At 36.2% G+C, this 17,542-nt stretch overlaps 1 protein-coding gene across 4 annotated transcripts in view; it reads left to right on the top strand.

The window, feature by feature from the left end:
• The window catches only part of FRY (FRY microtubule binding protein), a 159,439-nt gene that overhangs the window by 59,643 nt on the left and 82,254 nt on the right, over positions 1 to 17,542 (top strand). For all 4 annotated transcript variants that reach the window (XM_005426367.2, XM_031061396.1, XM_031061397.1 and 1 more), the window contains exons 9-17: positions 102 to 194; positions 290 to 388; positions 2,840 to 2,941; positions 6,099 to 6,202; positions 6,659 to 6,767; positions 7,709 to 7,795; positions 9,607 to 9,778; positions 10,823 to 10,955; positions 15,127 to 15,234. In XM_005426367.2, coding sequence (XP_005426424.1) covers positions 102 to 194; positions 290 to 388; positions 2,840 to 2,941; positions 6,099 to 6,202; positions 6,659 to 6,767; positions 7,709 to 7,795; positions 9,607 to 9,778; positions 10,823 to 10,955; positions 15,127 to 15,234 — 1,007 coding nt within the window. The remainder of the gene's footprint in view (positions 1 to 101; positions 195 to 289; positions 389 to 2,839; positions 2,942 to 6,098; positions 6,203 to 6,658; positions 6,768 to 7,708; positions 7,796 to 9,606; positions 9,779 to 10,822; positions 10,956 to 15,126; positions 15,235 to 17,542) is intronic.

The following is a 17,542-nucleotide window of genomic DNA, read 5'->3' as shown; positions in this document are numbered from 1 at the left end:
AAAATAGTCACTGACATGTGATTCACATTCAGCAAACATTCAGAGGTCTTTATTCCAGCTGATATGCAATTTATGTTTCTTGTATTTTTTTTTTAATTCAGGAATGTGCACATTATTTCCTTGAAGTTAAAGACAAAGATATCAAGCATGCACTGGCAGGACTGTTTGTTGAAATTCTTGTCCCTGTAGCTGCTGTAAGTTTATTTTTGATGTTGTTTGCATATTTTTTTAAAATTAGATTAAACAGCTTGTGAAATCGTTTTTTTACTGACATGAAATTTTATTTCAGGCTGTTAAAAATGAAGTGAATGTCCCCTGTCTGAGGAACTTTGTTGAAAGCCTGTATGATACAACGCTTGAACTTTCATCACGAAAGAAACACTCATTGGTTAGTAACTCTAAGAAGCAGAGGTTAAAATTTATTGTCACAAATATTTCTGAGCAAGGCTCTTGGGAAATTGCAAAATGTTTTATTTGCATGTGGCTATAACCAATTCATTTCTATTTGCAGGGAAGATTATTGTGTTTCCAGAAAATAACTGTATTTATTTTACTGATAATACAATCTATATTAGTCTGAATCAAGTATGTTGTCAGCTTCTGGTTCTGTGATTATTAAATGATTAGGTTTTCTCAGAGTTGTTATGTGTAAACATTAGGAGAAGAGGAGAAATAATAGAGTTCACTTCTTGTCAAGCGAGAACAAATGAGGCATGTGGGAACAGCTCTTTCACTGGGCTTAAATAATACATTGTAGGAAGGAAAAAATTTATAACACATACCCTTTTAAATCCATGACTTGGCTACTGTGTAGCTCCCTATTTCATTTTTTTTCATGTGAGATGAACAGTGGCACTGCAGTGTATTTTTGGAATCATGGGTTGATCTGAATTAAATGAGGATCTGAGTCAGTTTGATGCTGGCTGCCTTAAGCAGTCTGTCTCTCCAACTGGGTCAGCGCCTGTCAGCAGTGTGGCATTAGCTAATCCATTTTGAAGTCTTGGACCTTTTAAGTAAAGAAAGTTTGTCATTTATCCTCCCTCATTGTAGGGGAAAGTCAAAAAGACTTCCCTGTTTCCAGTTCTTTCGGCAAATGCTGGTCACTGGCACTAGCGAAACTGCTGGGAGGACTGCAGGAGTGTGCTGGAGCTCTCTGCCTGTTACAGCATTCCCAGGGGACAGTCAGAGCATTCCCTGGGGTGCACTCCTCATCCAGTTTGAATTAGTGGGAGGCTTGAGATGGATTTCTGATTTCACTCTGCTTGCGTTCGTGTGGCTCTGTTCCACTCTATTGAGTTAATAAAACATTGTTGGAACTGCAGCAGGGTAGAGCTTTTTTGTACAGTTTTTACATTAAATAGAACTTCCCAAACTGTGGCCATACTTGCCAAAGTCAATACTACATTCTTGAGAAAGGATTGCACAGCTGGGCCTTTGCATTTGATTGCTTGTCTACACGTAGCACACTGGAGGCTACATAGTTAAAAATGACAAAATAGAATAGATTCTTGTGAGGGTGTGATTAGAAATACAAACATTGCGAGGAGGAGGAGGGGAAAGGCAAACAGTTGACAGAAATAGCTGCAGTGCATATTTCCAGACTTCCAGGAAGAAAGCACACTCCTTAAAGTCTGAACTTGACCAAGATCAGTGTTTGGTGAATCCATGCGCTCACTGTACAGACAGGATGGGGGAAGTCATCTTGCTTCATTTTCTGTCTAAAAGTACCTCTTATGAGCTAGTCATTAAGGTTCTCTTGGTAGTGAATGGAGAGAATTAGGAAATTCCAGGAGATGGTTTATCTTCCCTCCCAGGGATCTTCCTTAGGATGGGCTGTAACACTCTTGGAATGTACTAACCTCTGTGATCCAATCAAATACTCAACTGTATAGTAAGAAAGTCTAATGTGAGAAGATTTCATTTATCCTGTCCCATATGTATTTTGGAGATGAAGATTATAAAAATTAAAATTCATGTACATTTGCCATTTGCTCAAGAAATTAGCCTCGATATGGACAGTTTATGTTATGTCTTAGTGAAACAGAAACTGAGATTTAGAATGTGTTTGTACTTTGAGCTGTGACTGAAGTTAGAATTTAGAGATAATTTTTTAAATAATTCATCTTAAAGTGAACCTTATTTTTTACTAACACCTTTTATGTCCTGGCTGGATTTATTAACATTACAACCAAAACCTTAGTCTTCTTGAAATAGCAGAGTCAGGTTCCAAATCATTAGGTTAATTTTAGCTTATTTTTTAGTGTATCGTTTACAAGTGTTAAAGTAAATGTTGACAAAGAGGCTGGGTTACGGTATTTCAACTTCTGTGTTCTGCTTTGCTTCCTTTTTTTTTTTACACTTCACAAGCTGTAACTCCCAGCAGATCCAGGCATTCCCTGTATTTTAACACAATTCTTTGATGTGTCTTCCGGTAAATATTGTGACTGCAGATTTTGAGGGGTAATAGTCATCTGACTCACAAGTTCCAACAATTTCTGTGGGTTCTGTTGTTATAATAATAAAGTTTAGTTATTTCCATGCTTTTATTTCTCAGTAAACTGGCAGAACTTAGCCCTGGGAGTCTGTAAAATTGTGCCCTATCTTACACTGCTGTGAGTACACATGTGGTTAGTTTTAGATCATCCTTGAAAGGTATCTGTAACAGCTTTAGAGAAGGCTCCTTTTAAATACTACTGCTTACTAATGTGTTTATGTTGGCTGACTTGTGTTGCACAAAATGGAGGGGTTAGAACTTCAAGTTTAGAGTAGCTCTCTTAAGTTAGTTTTGTGTTGTGTAACCATGTAAATAACACTTTATCGACATACATTTCCTGTTTAGGCTTTGTACCCCTTGGTAACATGCCTGCTTTGTGTCAGTCAGAAGCAGTTCTTTTTAAACAGATGGCATATTTTCCTCAACAACTGCCTTTCCAATCTCAAGGTTAGTATCTCGGTTTTAATATTGTGTTCAGAGTTCAGTATGCGCTGTTGATCTGTTGCATAGCCTTTTTAGGTAAATGTGCTGAGTTATTGCTATTATCTGATTCCATACACAACTTTATTCCTGACAGCACAAGTTCTTTAGCTGTACAGGTTTTTTCAATAGCAAAAAAGTATTCTTGGGCCTAGTTTGAATTTCTACTGTTCCTCTAACTCGAACCAAGACTGAGTCAAACACCTGTGAAACAGAAAAAATTGCTAATGGAAGTTAATAGGTTGAGTGACATACCAAAACTGAGCTAGTAGTAACTTGCTTTTTTCACATAAGCATTGAAAACAAAGAACTTGTTATTGCTTTTTCAAAATGGAACTATTTGTAGGACACTGATTCCATTGCTTGTTTCATTTGTGTTAAGTGTTTGCATTACAAAAACCCTGAACTGTTTGAAGTTTTTTCCTCCATGTAGCCCTTCTTATTCTCTTGCCATATGTTAGATCTTTGAGGTTTAAGGTTAATTTTCCACTGCAGTCTGCTGTGGTTCCCAGGCTGCATGTAGTGCTAGTTATCATTGCTGGTCCTCCACATGCCTTTTACTTTTGCAATAACTTGTGTCCCATGCCATGCTAAAACTGCAGCCCTGTGAAAGGATGGTCCTGTGCCCACCTGAAAAGGGCAGTAAAAGAAACACAGTGAAGTGATTAGAGCAAATGAAGGGCCTCCCTACTGTGTCTCAATGAACCAGTGGTTAGGAGGCTTCTGCTAACAGCAGACTTCAAAATTCACACAACCTTCACATTTCAGCCACTTTCTCAGCTCAGAGGCAAATATCTGTTCTCCAAAAGTTGAGTTCTCAAGCTTATCAAAAAGGTACATATTACATCCTTTTTTGCTGTTGCTTTCTGGCCATACTTCCTCTCTGTTTTAGTGAACCAATTTGTATTGGCTCTCTTCATGTGGATCCTACTGTTACAATAGCTCTTCAGAATGTTCAGTCCGCCCAAAGATTTCTTTCTGCCAGTACTTGAATACCTAACATTCAGTGAGGATGCATTAAAATCATACTTGCAAAGAGATTCAGAAAATAACCTTGTTGGTATTGAAACTAATTTTATGGGGGTTTATGCAATTGTACAAGCTTCAGAAAAGGCAAAGCCAGATGGATATATATATTTTTCTGAAAATTAAGGAGATCCTGATCAATTATTTGAAACCATCAGAGAAATTATAAGAAAAGTTAGTCCTATCTCACTGAGTGAAAATAAAATTGGAATTTATCTTGCAACCTGTAATTCATTGATATATGGTTTAATTTATAGGGCTCTCAGATTAATGTTGTGACACTAATTCAATCTTTAGTTTGGGGAGAGAGTAAGGTAGCTGAATATGTGGCTAAAATAAAAAAGTGATTGGCCACTCCATCCCAGTACAGAGAAAGAGATGCCCCAGCCATTGAAACAATCTTTTCACCAGACAGGTGGGCACCTCAAAACCCAAGCCAAACTCACACAGCTGGAGGAAAAGCTGGAAATCCATCCAGTAGAGGGAGAGTTGTGCACATCAACACCATGAGCTTGGACAAATCTTGCTCATGGACATGTCCTTAATGTCCCTGGATGTATCTTGGGCTTTTTATCACATTCTTCTTAATCCTGTTTCTGCCATACAGCTTACTGATCTGACAAAAAACTGGTCTACTATTTTTTGAAAACTCCAAGGATACTGGTCTCAGCCCTTTTCTCCTCCCTCTTTCTCAATGGCCTTCACAGCTAAGTACCTCATCACTGGGCTATTTAGACACTTGTTAACAGATAGCTTCCTCCTCTGCTACACAGCCTCTTGTTACCTTAACTCAGTTAGCCACAGCCTGCTGTTTTCTTGAAAGCCTTGGAATAAGAATAAATTCTGATAAACGTACTTCATCACTGTTGAAGAAGTAAAATTCTTGGATCTGAATTGTACAAGGACTGACATGATTATACCTGATGAAAAATGGATTGGAAGTAAACAGGTTAATAAACAAATTAAAGGTTAATAAACAAATTGATTGTAACTGATTTTATTATTTTAAAATCCTGCAGAGATATGCCAAGCAAACTTTGGCATTCCTTTTACTACTTATTCTAAACATATGTGACAACCATTGTATACTGCTATAATAAATGAAAAAATTTATTCAGTTTTCTGTCCATATAAAACTTTATTGCATAAAATCTGTTGTCAAGGAGTTTGATGGAAATTGGGGCCCAAAAACAGTGTTTCCATTCCTAAGCTTGTGGTAGATGCCGCGTTGAAAGTTGAAGTCATCTCCCATATTGCTGGCAAATTGTCTTCCTGTCATTTTGCAGGACCCAGACCTATACACATTCAGGAATTTCTGATGGCATCAGTTGCAGTTTCTTTGATCAAACCGCAGTCTTTGATCTGTAGCTCAACATTTGTCTGCCAAAAATATCTCAGATTTTTGCTGTGGAGATTTGCCCTGTAGGCCAGGCAAACCTTATCTCAGGTCAAAGTGTACTGGACTCCTGCAAAGTTTAACCCAGCAGATGGCTCAACATGTGGGAGACCATCTGATTGGACTGCACTTACTTGTTTCTTACAACTGCCACAGAAACAGAAAACTGCGTATGACTGAGCAGACCCAAAGACAATCCTGTACTAGTTTCTAAAAATAAACAGCCATCCAGACAGATAAACCAATTCAGTCCAGCTGATCGCAGATGCCATGTTAATTAGGCCTGCCTAAGAATCCACTGATTTTTGTCCTTTCACTTTTGAGTATGTGTGGTACATTCTTTTATCTGTTCTTTGTACCAAGCCTCCACCATAGGGCAACAACTTTTGAATTTATGTAATCTACTGAATAGTTTTTCTTTTCATAGTCAAATTGTGGGGGTTTTCAAACAGAGATTTTAAATTGTAACGTGTATCTAATTTAACTAACTTGATACTTGGGTTTTTCAACAACTTTAGTAGTAACAGAAGCAGGTTGGATGCATGAGCATCCTACATCTACAGGAATGGAGCTCTGAGCAGTTGTGAGGCTCTACTTTTTTGTAGCTTCATTATCAAAATGCTGAACATTGTCATCCATTAAGTGTAAAACTTCCTTGCTAATTTGTACCTGAAGTTTTTCTTATGTGATATGTTTCTATAGAATAAGGACCCAAAAATGGCTCGAGTTGCACTGGAATCTCTGTACAGACTACTGTGGGTTTACATGATCAGAATTAAATGTGAAAGCAACACAGCTACCCAAAGGTAAAGTGCTTTATTTGTAATGAAAATCCATTGTAGAGTGGATGTTGCAAGTGAAGAGGTTTTATAGTTCTCCTGAATTCCTTCAAACTGTACCTATTGTTGTTGCAAAATAAGAAATTCAACTGTACACAGCAAAATATTCCCTCTTGTGGCATTGTCAGTTATTCTGTCACCTATGAAAATTGCTGTATAAAGTGTTTCTGCTTTTGGAAAAATTAGAAGTAACTCCTTGTTCAGTATAAGTTAAAAATACTTTGGTAGTGGCCATTGACTGGTTAATTTACTTGTAATGTAGTAATGAAATAAAATAATTACACTGAATTTGTAGCAATGGATCAGAATAAGACACCCCATTACATTTTTACTTCAAAGGAAGCTTTTTCTGGTCTTTCTAGATGGAGTGTCATGAAGATCTGCAAGGTCCAAAAATGTCTAATGTTCATTTTTCTTTTGCAGTCGACTTATTACTATTGTCACAACCCTTTTCCCAAAAGGGTCCCGTGGTGTTGTGCCAAGAGATATGCCTCTAAACATCTTTGTGAAGATAATACAGTTTATTGCACAGGTATGGGAGAGCCAGGAGTACATCTTTCCATATAATGAACAATTTATTTTCCCAATAACAAATTAACAAATAAGTAAACTTCTAATGAGTGAATTTTTTACCACCCTGCTGACATTATCTTTCATGCAGGGAATTATGAAATTATTATACTCTGAGCTGGGGCAAACTTCTTTTGAACAACAGGTTTTGATTAACCTCATTCCATTGAAAATAGATTAAAATGTGTTCACTTCACTCACATGTAATTTTTGCCAGTTTTTGAAATTTCCAGCAAGTCAAAAAATGCATTTGTTGACACATTTTGATTGTCAATAAAGTTGAAAATAATAGGCCATGTTTCATCCTGATACTGAATCATCCCTGGTGTATAGGACAGTAAGTTGCACTGCTTTCGAAGCAGTAAGTCAGATGTCAACCAAGTTCAGCATGGAGCTGACACATGTAGTTTTCATCAGTTCAAATGGGAACTGCTAAAATAGACTAACCTGCAGTAGTGGAAGTTTCATCTCTTTTATGACTTAAATTCAGAAAATTTTCCCATTGAGCTAAGCACTTAAGCACATACTTAAAATCTCTGAATAGCAATGAAGCAAACAGATGCTTTAAATCTTCCCTTAACTATGCCATCTGTGAACAAGCTCTTTTTATGTAAAATACTGTGTTAGTGCCATAATTACTGCAGTTTAAATGAAATAATTAAAAGCTTTATTTCCAAAATGGATCATTTTCTATTTGAATGCTATACATTTGGGATTTTGTCAACATAAAGCATTGTTAAAAGCTTAGATCTGATAATATGTTCTACATACTTCTGAAAAATCAGTTTTTCCATATATTTAAATAAACCCTGGTTAAACTGGTTTTCAGCATTCTGTAGCCTTAATGAAAATAACTAATAGAAGTGAGCAGCTTACTGATTTGCAGTATTTTTGCTCTTTTAGGAACGTTTAGATTTTGCAATGAAAGAAATTATCTTTGACTTCCTTTGTGTTGGAAAACCAGCAAAAGCTTTCAGTCTCAACCCTGAGGTATGATGTACATCTGTGCTTTTTTACTTCTCTCTTTTTTTTTTTTTTTTTTTTTTTTTTTTTTTTTTTTTTTTGCATTGTGCTACATTTACTTCCTGGTTACATTCTAAGCACGCTTTCACCTTTGTCCTGTTTTCAGGCAAAATATTGAATCTGATTTATTGGTAAAATACATCTGTGAATTTCTAACTGTAAAATGTCACATTGTTTATGCCTTTCTGATGTTTTCTCAGTGAATAATATCAGATGTGAACTTGTGCAAATTCATAAAACAAAAAGAAAAATATAAATAAAACTATTGGTTGCAGTATGTCCTTAGCAGCAGTACATCTGCTGTTGTTACATGCAACGCCATAAACTTTATTTTAATAGAACAATAATTTTCTGTAACAATGTCAATGTTTTTCAAAATAGTTTTACTGAGTACATAATGCAAGAAAGCTTGAGAAAGAAAACACTTTAATAAAACATTCTAATAAAAATTTATATTTCTAAAATGAAAACTCTGACCAGCAAAACTCCACTGGTGTTGGTATCATGAGTCAGCTTCCTAGTGTTTTATCTAGAGAAAACAATCAGAAATTTGGAAAACTTTTTTTAAAAATCTAAATATAAATAAGTACTAAGAGAATAATAAATTGTCTTAAGAATATACAATTCATTCAAATTTTGAAAATATTTTCCTTTGAAAATTAAGAAAAAATACAAAATAATTTGTGATCCTCTCATAAAACATGTCTGTATTAATCTTGCAGAGTTAAACTGTTGTATCTGTTCACTAAGATGTTAAAATAGAGTGATTGACTTGCACAAATTATATTTGCTAGAAAAATGTGGAAAAGTAGATTCAACTTTCTACTGTCAAAAGCAGGAAAAATGAAAGGCAAGCTTTAGTTTGAACACAGCTTTCATCTTTCTGTAGCAGAGTAAAAAAGAATGAAACAGAATTTTTGAGCGGGCAGTCCTCACCATGCTCTGGGTCAGCCACCTGCAGCATTGACTGGCGAAGGTCCTACAAAGGACATTTTGTGTTAGCCCAGCTGAGAGGGGGTGGACATAGTCCTTAGCTTCTTGTTGAATCAACATCTGAAGTTTTACTGTATCTCAACAGCATTGTAAGTCTGAATATAAAGACATTATAGTGCCACTTTTTTATGTACATGGGCTTTAGCTTTTTGAAAAAAAAATCCCTATAATCTGTGTAAATGTATCTCTGGGAGACTGTCTGTAGGACAGCCTCTTAGTTTTTGGAACACATTCCAGAGAAATTGAAAACATTCTAGTATTTCAATCACTGCAATGCAAAGCTTGCAAGTTTTCCTCTGGTGTGTTCCCAGAAGGCATTCAGATCACTTAGATTCAGCTTCCTGATATTTTCACATTGTAGTTTTGGCATTGAGCATCATTCCAGACTTTTCTCTCAGTATGATTAACCCTGGGGCCTTTCAAGACAGTTATTGATCTTTTTTTTCATAACAGATGTAGGTCATTTATGTTTAACTGAAGGTCCATTTAAGATGCATTGCTACACTACAGATCACATCCAGGTGTTTTATCCTGAAGATAAAAAGATAATGTGCTAATGCAAATACTTAAAATTCTGAGAGGGGAGAGCACTGCTCACAGTGGAGATAAGAATTCACTATTTATTTCATGGGCAGTTTTTGTGAAATATATCAGACTAGTTACTCTAGTGAAGATACAGAAAAAAATGCCAGCAAGTACATTCTCAACATTTCAAAGCGAATGAAGAATATGAGTAGAATATGATTATTTGATTATGGAACTCATCCATCTTCTAAACTTCACAGAGAATGAATATTGGCCTGAGAGCTTTCTTGGTAATTGCTGATAGCTTGCAGCAAAAAGATGGTGAACCACCAATGCCAGTGACTGGAGCTGTCCTTCCCTCGGGAAACACTCTCAGAGTGAAGAAAACATATTTGAGCAAAACTCTTACAGAAGAGGAAGCTAAAATGATAGGTCAGTAAGAGAATGGACGATTCAGAAACTTGTGTGAGAATGGATGTGAACATGTTTTCAGCACTTGAGCAGAACAGTTTATTTTTATTAAGTATTTGATTAATTTTTGTATTGTAAGTATTTAATTTATTGTGTGTTCTAGTGAAATGTGTGGTTCAGTTTGACAAATGCCACTTTTTATAGGTTATTCTGAAAAGTCCTCTGTTGTGCTTCACAAGAGGTAGCAGCCCTGTATTCTGAGAGAGGTTAAAGACACAGGTAGTCTTTAATCTTTCAGTGCTGATAGCTATGTTTATTCATGGATATTCATCCTATTAGAAACAGTGCCTGTGCTCAAAGATGGACCAGTTCTGAAAACCATCAAAGATGCCATTGGTAGCCTCATTTTAATTGCAGTATCTTAAACTTTCAAAATGGCAAAACTTTTAAATGTAAAATAATGTTGTAGTGATGCACCTAAGTTAACAGCACTGCTGTCTTGGGCTTCAATGTAGAGCAAGAATCCTGTGCTGTAGAAGAGCCTCTCTATCATGCCCTGAAGGTGCTTGGTTTTGTTGGCAAAAAAAAAAAAAAAATGTTGCTCCCCTTCACACTTCATTAAGTCCCTACAGTTGTGTGAATGAAATGAAGTCTACACCAGTGGCAAAGACCTGTGTTGTACTGTGCTAGATCATTGTAGTAATATCAAGAAAATAAGCAGTGTAAGGCCCACTGCTACTGAAGTATTTAAAGCATTTGAAGGATTTCAAGATAGTATTTGATAACAAATGTTTGCACTATTAAATTCTTGTATTAGCCATTTCATTGCGATTTTATGATCCAGTATTCCAGTTTCCATGTATAATACATAAGTGCTCCTTTTGCAGCAGGCAACATATTCTGGTTTTGGATCGGGGTATCATTAGTAGTGGAATATGCTATCTTATGAGGAAAGCATTTTCTTACTTCATGCACCACAGCATGAGTAAGCAACTTTATTTTTCAGAATATATGTATATATATATATAAATATCCCAAATTATACAAAACCACATATTTTTGCAGGTATGTCATTATATTATTCTCAAGTAAGAAAAGCTGTGGACAACATACTCAGACACCTGGACAAGGAAGTGGGTCGGTGCATGATGCTTACCAACATACAGATGCTTAACAAAGAACCTGAAGACATGATTACGTGAGTGCTAAGGAACACTAATTCCCATGAAACATGCAGATGTAATTTTGGAACTTTTTCTCTATTTCTGTCTATCATGAGTCATCAGAGAAACAGCAAGAAACAGGAACATTTAGCTTAATTAGTATATACTTTGAAAAAATGTTCATGACAAGTCAATTGTGCTTCTTTGAATGCTGCAGTGTTTGGAACTGAAGATGTTCTTTATGTAGGTAAAATCATGTGTGAATCTGAATCTTATGGTTGTTTAGATGGTAGAAGTAGAATGCTAAAGTAGAAAACCTGGCAGCCTCTGCTCACAACATTGTCTCAGGGTATATTTGCATCGCTGAACTTCAAAATGAATGCAACAAATTCTGTAAATCCCTATTATTAATAATATTCAAAAATTCCCTTTGCTTTTCTTGCCTGTAATCAAAATCAAATCTTAATTAAAAACACAAGTAATCTTTTGATAAGGCTTGGATTTAAGCAGTATCCCACTGGAACAGAATCAAACCAGTGTGCTTCAAGCTGTGTTGAACAGCACCATTTTTCACTTTCACCCAGAATTATTAGTGAGGGAAGTTTCGTGGAGAGAGTTCTGGTGAGGTGAACATTAAGTAGAGGTTAGAGACACAGACATCATCCAATATATGCAGAGCACAGATTGTAGAAGTCTCAGCTGTAAGGAGACCTTGCATATCTTTCCTGTTAGAGCAGTAGACATGATCATTATTCTAGAAGAGAAACAACCCCTGGGAAAAAGTTTGAGATGTAATGAAAAGGACACTGCTCTCTTTGAGGTTTTTTTTCATTTACTGCCCAAAAAAGTCAACTTGCTAGGAGTACTATGAGTGATAGACTGACTCCCTGGTACAACTGAGACAATCTTCATGTTTTTGTTCCTCTGCCCTTATTTGTTGCAGTGCCTCTAGGTGGGACTGTAAACTGTGTCGCCAGCATTGTCTTACTTTTTTTATATTCATAGCTATTATTACTATCCAATAATATTTCATTTTTTTCTTGTAGTCCTACCCTGTGTCCTGTTCAGTTTTCACCCCCAGTTTTCGTAACCATTTTGGGTATTCAAGCTTTTGTGGTAAGGAAAGCAAGTTTTGAAACTCACATTTTATTCCCTAGAGATAATTGCTCAGTGAAACCTTGGGCACTAAGATAAGTGTACTTAATCTTTGCTATAAATATCCTTTGGGTGGTTTTTCAGCATCGCCAAAATTTTGTTTATTTTTTAGAGTCGGTGAACAAATAGACTCAAAAGAGTTTTAAATTTTAGGATGTCTTAAGATTTGGTAGTAATTTTTGTCATAAACATGAAGATTGGAACATTTAGACATGTAAGTTACTGCCTTTTTTGTTGTATTTTATATCCAAATGAGCTCTAATTTAATACATACACTTGAAAGGCAAACGACATTATAACACATTTTAACTTGTTCTTTCAAGGGAAAAAATATCTGGGATGCTTAATTATCGGTTGATCTAAAATCATGTGAACTCACAAAAAACATCAGTAGCTGTTACTATCAGGGTTGAAAATGATCCTTTCAGAAAGTGCATTGTGGATATGTGGAAAAACCAACATTGTTTTTATGTAATTGCTTCCCTTTTGTTTACAGAACTGTATGCTTCACTGGAGTTACATATTTATTTTGAATTCTTATGGGCTTTTGTTGGTCGATATCACACTGTATTTATGTACGTTTTGAAGTTACTGCTTTTGTCATAGTTACATAAAGTTTATGTGTAAACTGTGTAAAATGAATACCACAGTGGTATTTTTATTAACAAAAAATATAAGAATCTGAGGGAAGAAGCTAGGCAGTGAGCAGACATTACATTGCAGATTCTGGAATTTTCTTTGGCAGTGCTTGCTTCTAGACAATATTTAATTACTGATCCTTTAAGCATTTATTGTTGAAGTAATAATTGCCAGTATGGAGAGTCCTATTAAAATCCCGAGTAAGAAACGTCCTTTGCATCCGGCGCTGGGGTATGAATTTCAATACTGGCTATAATTACTTTCCAACATTTACTTAGAATAGGGCATGCATTTTTCTAAAATACAAACCTGTCCTTGCAAGTACTTCAAAGGCTCCCCTTGCCTCCCTCGCGTGCTGTGCCTGGTAGCTCAGATGGTAAGTTGGGAACTTGAGCCTGAGGTTTGGATCTTCTCCTGCTACTCTTCTGAGCAGCTGATAAGCCACAGAACACCCACAGATTTTATATTTATAAATTATTACTCATTTGGCTTCAGAAGAGTTTCCTCTCAAACTATTATTTTACAAGTCTCCATTTGAAATGCACAAACTTTGCCCTTGCTAGGGTCTGAGCATAAGGAAACTCTGCAAAGTTCCTTTTCTATTTCAAGTCATCAAGGAAGACTTGGTTTGCCTGCACATAAAATTCCCAATGGCACTTTAATGTTTACAACTTTAAAAATATAAGATCTTGCACTAGTTATTAATCCAGCTACTATTATTTGCTTTAGTGATAATAGGTGAAAGGGATTTGTTTATAATTCTCAGTGAGTTGTTGTATTTTACTCCTTTTCCATTCAGCTGCTGACACCTTTCAAGTTCTATCTGTTAGAATACAGACATAGTGAGACAGAGGTAATTAATCATGAATATAGTTTCTCCCAACTGTACCATTAAGACAGTTAATTAGAAATACATCAACATTTTATTAATGTAATATATATCCAAGCTGATAAGGAGGGTGTTAAGAGACAGTATGGTAATCACTACAAAACTGTCTTTAATCTTAGAATTAAATAAGTCTAATATCAGTTTATGCCTTTTCTGTATGCACTGAACTGTTCTCAGTGTAACTCACTGAAATAATGAGTACAGAAAATCTTCTTTCAACCTGCATTGCATCCAGGCTTTCTCTGTGACTGAACACAAAAGTAAGATACCCAAATGCAATGTCCTCTGTTGCGTGGAGAGACAGAGTAATGTTGTAACCGGGGCAATGGACCAGGGTGCAGGAAAACTAAGTTCATTTTTTGTTTTGTCACTCCATTTCAGTGTGGTGTTACATAGCTTACAATGTCTCTTTTTCTCCCCCTCATTCTTTTCTCTTTCTATTGGAAGCATATTAAAAGAGGAATAATCTTTCTCTGCATGTTTATAATATAGTCTCTAAATAGGACCTTACTTTTTTGATCCGTCCAAATCATATTGCAGGCTAATAATCAATAATATTGTGGGAAAAACTGCACAGTTTGAAATGCTGTTATGCTTTGGTAATTTCCTCTACACCCATCATAGATAATAGATGATTGAGATAAAAATGAGCAAATAAAAAAATCCACCCTTTGGGGTCTATCTGAAGGACTTATTTAATCTACAGACTTAGCAAAAATGTTGAAAACAAGTCAGAAAACAACTGCATCTGTTTTGAAAATAATCAACAGCTGAAACTTGAGCTACTTTTAGAAGATTCATGGACTTCCAACCTAGTGTTTGGTTCACGCTGAACTTTGTGCTTAATGATTTTCGCAGGCTGTTAGGGAACAGTTGTGCCATTCCACAGATTAGAACAGCCTTAGGGCTGCTAAAACATGTTCTAGCTGATAAGAGTTGCCAAAATGCTGTTATCTCTGGCAGTGATCAACAGAAACTCTCAGACCATACCTACCTCTAAATTACACACTTTTTCAGTATTAAAAAGTATCATTATGGTTTTCCATAGGCTTGTCCTCTGTTGGGGACAAATCTCTGTATCTTCAGTTGTGTTATTTGCACTTGTTATACATCCACTATTTTCTTTATACAGCTGGTGAAATACAGCTCCACTATGATGGAGAACACCCCAGCTCTTTCCTGATTGCCTCATCCAAAGCTTGCATCATATAAATGCTGATCTTGACGGAGGAATCTTCCTACAGTTTACCTCCTTTTTTATGTATATGCCAGTTCCTCTCAGAGAGAAGCAAATGAATCATTAATAACTGATTTTCCAAGTAATGTGTAGATATGATGCATGAAAAATGTCAACATCAAAACCATTTATTCAATGGAAAAATGTATTCATGTTTCCTTCTTACTTCATTATAGTGCCTAGCTGTCCATCCTGATGTTTTCCGTAGGCCCCTGGCACTTTAGATGTGGATCATTTAACACAGTTCCTTCTTAAGTTTAGTCAAAATTCTCTTTTAATTTTTCAGTGGTGAAAGAAAACCAAAAATTGATCTGTTCAGAACATGTGTTGCTGCTATTCCTCGATTACTTCCTGATGGAATGTCAAAACTTGAGTTGATCGACTTGCTGGCAAGGTAAGCTGTACAAACATTGACTGCTCCAGGGGAACAGTGTGAAAAGCTGAGCCACAGAATTAGACAGAGATGTCCTAGCACCTTTTTTACAGTTTTTGTGGTTTTATTATGGTTCATAATTTTAATAAAAAGTTGGTATGTCCTCCAGAACTCATTCCCTCAGTATGTAGGTTACATGATATTCGCTGTTGTTCAAGAAAGTCACAACATGTTACTGTTTTCTAACTATCACAGCAGTCTGATTAACAGGAGAAAGCATCTTTTCTGTGTAGTGAAAAAACAAGGAGATACCGGTTTAGTTTTGGTTTATGATTCCCACGTCTCTTTGTTAAAATAGAATGTGCTAGACGTAGTATATTACAAAAACCTTTTTACATTATTATTAGCATAAAATTAAAAAAATACCAGTTTAAAAATATTATATCTCTCCATTTAATTTGTCTGAGTAGACTTCACTCAACAAGGTAGTCTACCACATGGCTTCTACACCACTTAGGTTTCAGGACTTGTGGCAAATAATTGTGATAAAAGGTGCCAGTCAATACAGACAAGTCTGTTATATTTCAGTTCAAGTATCCAGGACCAAGGTTTCAGCTTGTGTTCTTTATGTAAGTGGATTATGATATTAAATTGAACCAAGATGGCTTTGCAGCATATTGCTCTCAGGTAACTGTGGCAAAGCCACCCTGTTCTTGCTCTTCAGACATCACAGATGTGAGACTGGCAGATGTGGGAACCAGAAGCCTAGATACAAAACCAGTTTTTTCTGTTCTATGAACAACTAACTCCCAGTGATGTGCTAAAACAATTGATTCCGGTAGTAGTGGAGAGTGCAGACAGCCAAACAAGCCAGATTATCAGCCAGCAGTAAGTGTGCTGTAGTGAATGGCCAGTTTGATTTCCTTGTGTGCACGTTGTCTGCTATAAATCACCTATAGGTTGTTTTAAATCATTGCATTATTAAATTATACAGATACCTTATTAAACAGTTGCATCAATTCTGCTTAAGGTAAATTTAAAAGGACATGTTTTCCTTTAATCCAATCTTTTAACTGGAGTTCTATCCTGATTAATGGCCTTAACTGAGCTGGTATAAAGCACGTATCTATTCAGGTCACAGTTCTTCAATCACAGGATTGTCCAGGTCAGACCTGCCACTACTCTTAAGAAAATTTGGACACCAGTGTGCATTGCTTTATAAATTAATGCTACCCTCCTTAAGTCTCACAACTGTCAATATAACCACTGGTCTACCTTTATTCAGTCATCAAACTTCATTCAGAAAAGGTCAGCTGTGATTTTAAGTATTTCTTGGGTAATTGCCCTGCTGGGACAGTGCAAGCCATAGGTTTGCTGAGTTATCTGACTCTGAATGTGAAAAGAAGTGAGATGTCAAGAGGAGCTGAGGGAAGCTTCTCTAGAGCAACTTCAGAAGCAATTACATGCTCCGCCTTTCCCCAAGAAGGCAAACTTTGGAAATCTGTTCTCCTCTCCTACGTGTAGTCATGCTACAGCATTCTTTAGACATTGGCAGTGTTTTAAGTCATATTCCTGAGTATGAGCAAGGGGATCACAAATTAGGTAAAATAGGTAGGTACATAATAGGTTGGAAAGCAATTAACAAGCAGTTTATGGTTCAGAAGACATATAGAATAGTGTTGAAACAACTGGGTAGGGTCTCAATATTGCAAAGCAGGATCACAAACTGAACAGATACAAAGAAGTGATGTTCCTATGAAAAGACAAACCTTATTCACATGTATAGGTCTAGAAGGTTTTCAAAAATTTCTTCTGGTCTAATCAATATCAAGGATGCCTGATTTGGAGAACAGCATGCAAGCTGGGACACTGTAGTTGAAGAAGAGACTAGACTGACCAGAGAACAAGGGGAAAAAAGATAAATTAATTGAAAAAATTAAGTCTATTTAGCCTAGGAAAGCATGAACTGAAAACTGTCTTCAAAAATATACCTTCAGGGAAGAAAGTAATTAACTGTTTAAAGAATTAATACCTGGCCAAGACTTCATGTTAATCACCAGAATGCATCAGCACCAGAGCTGTTTCTACATTCTGTATACTGTCCCATAAAAATACTGTTTATTTGAGACCAGACTGACTACTTCTCCCAATTTGAAAGTGTAGGCCCAGAAGGTAAGCATCTGCAGTTCTAGAGAACACTGCATTACAATACTGTGTGTTCTGGGTCAGAAACTAGACTCAATACAGGGATAAGAAACTAAGAAGAGGTAAGATTTCAGTTTCTCCCTGGTTTTTAAAAGAGCCCTAGAAGCTGTTCTGCCAGGGATTT

This window comes from Geospiza fortis, unplaced genomic scaffold (genome assembly GCF_000277835.1).
Source record: "Geospiza fortis unplaced genomic scaffold, GeoFor_1.0 scaffold181, whole genome shotgun sequence".
In the NCBI taxonomy this organism is placed as follows: Eukaryota; Metazoa; Chordata; class Aves; order Passeriformes; family Thraupidae; genus Geospiza; species Geospiza fortis.
Note: the sequence above shows the minus strand (reverse complement) of the source record. Positions and strands in the feature narration are given on the sequence as shown.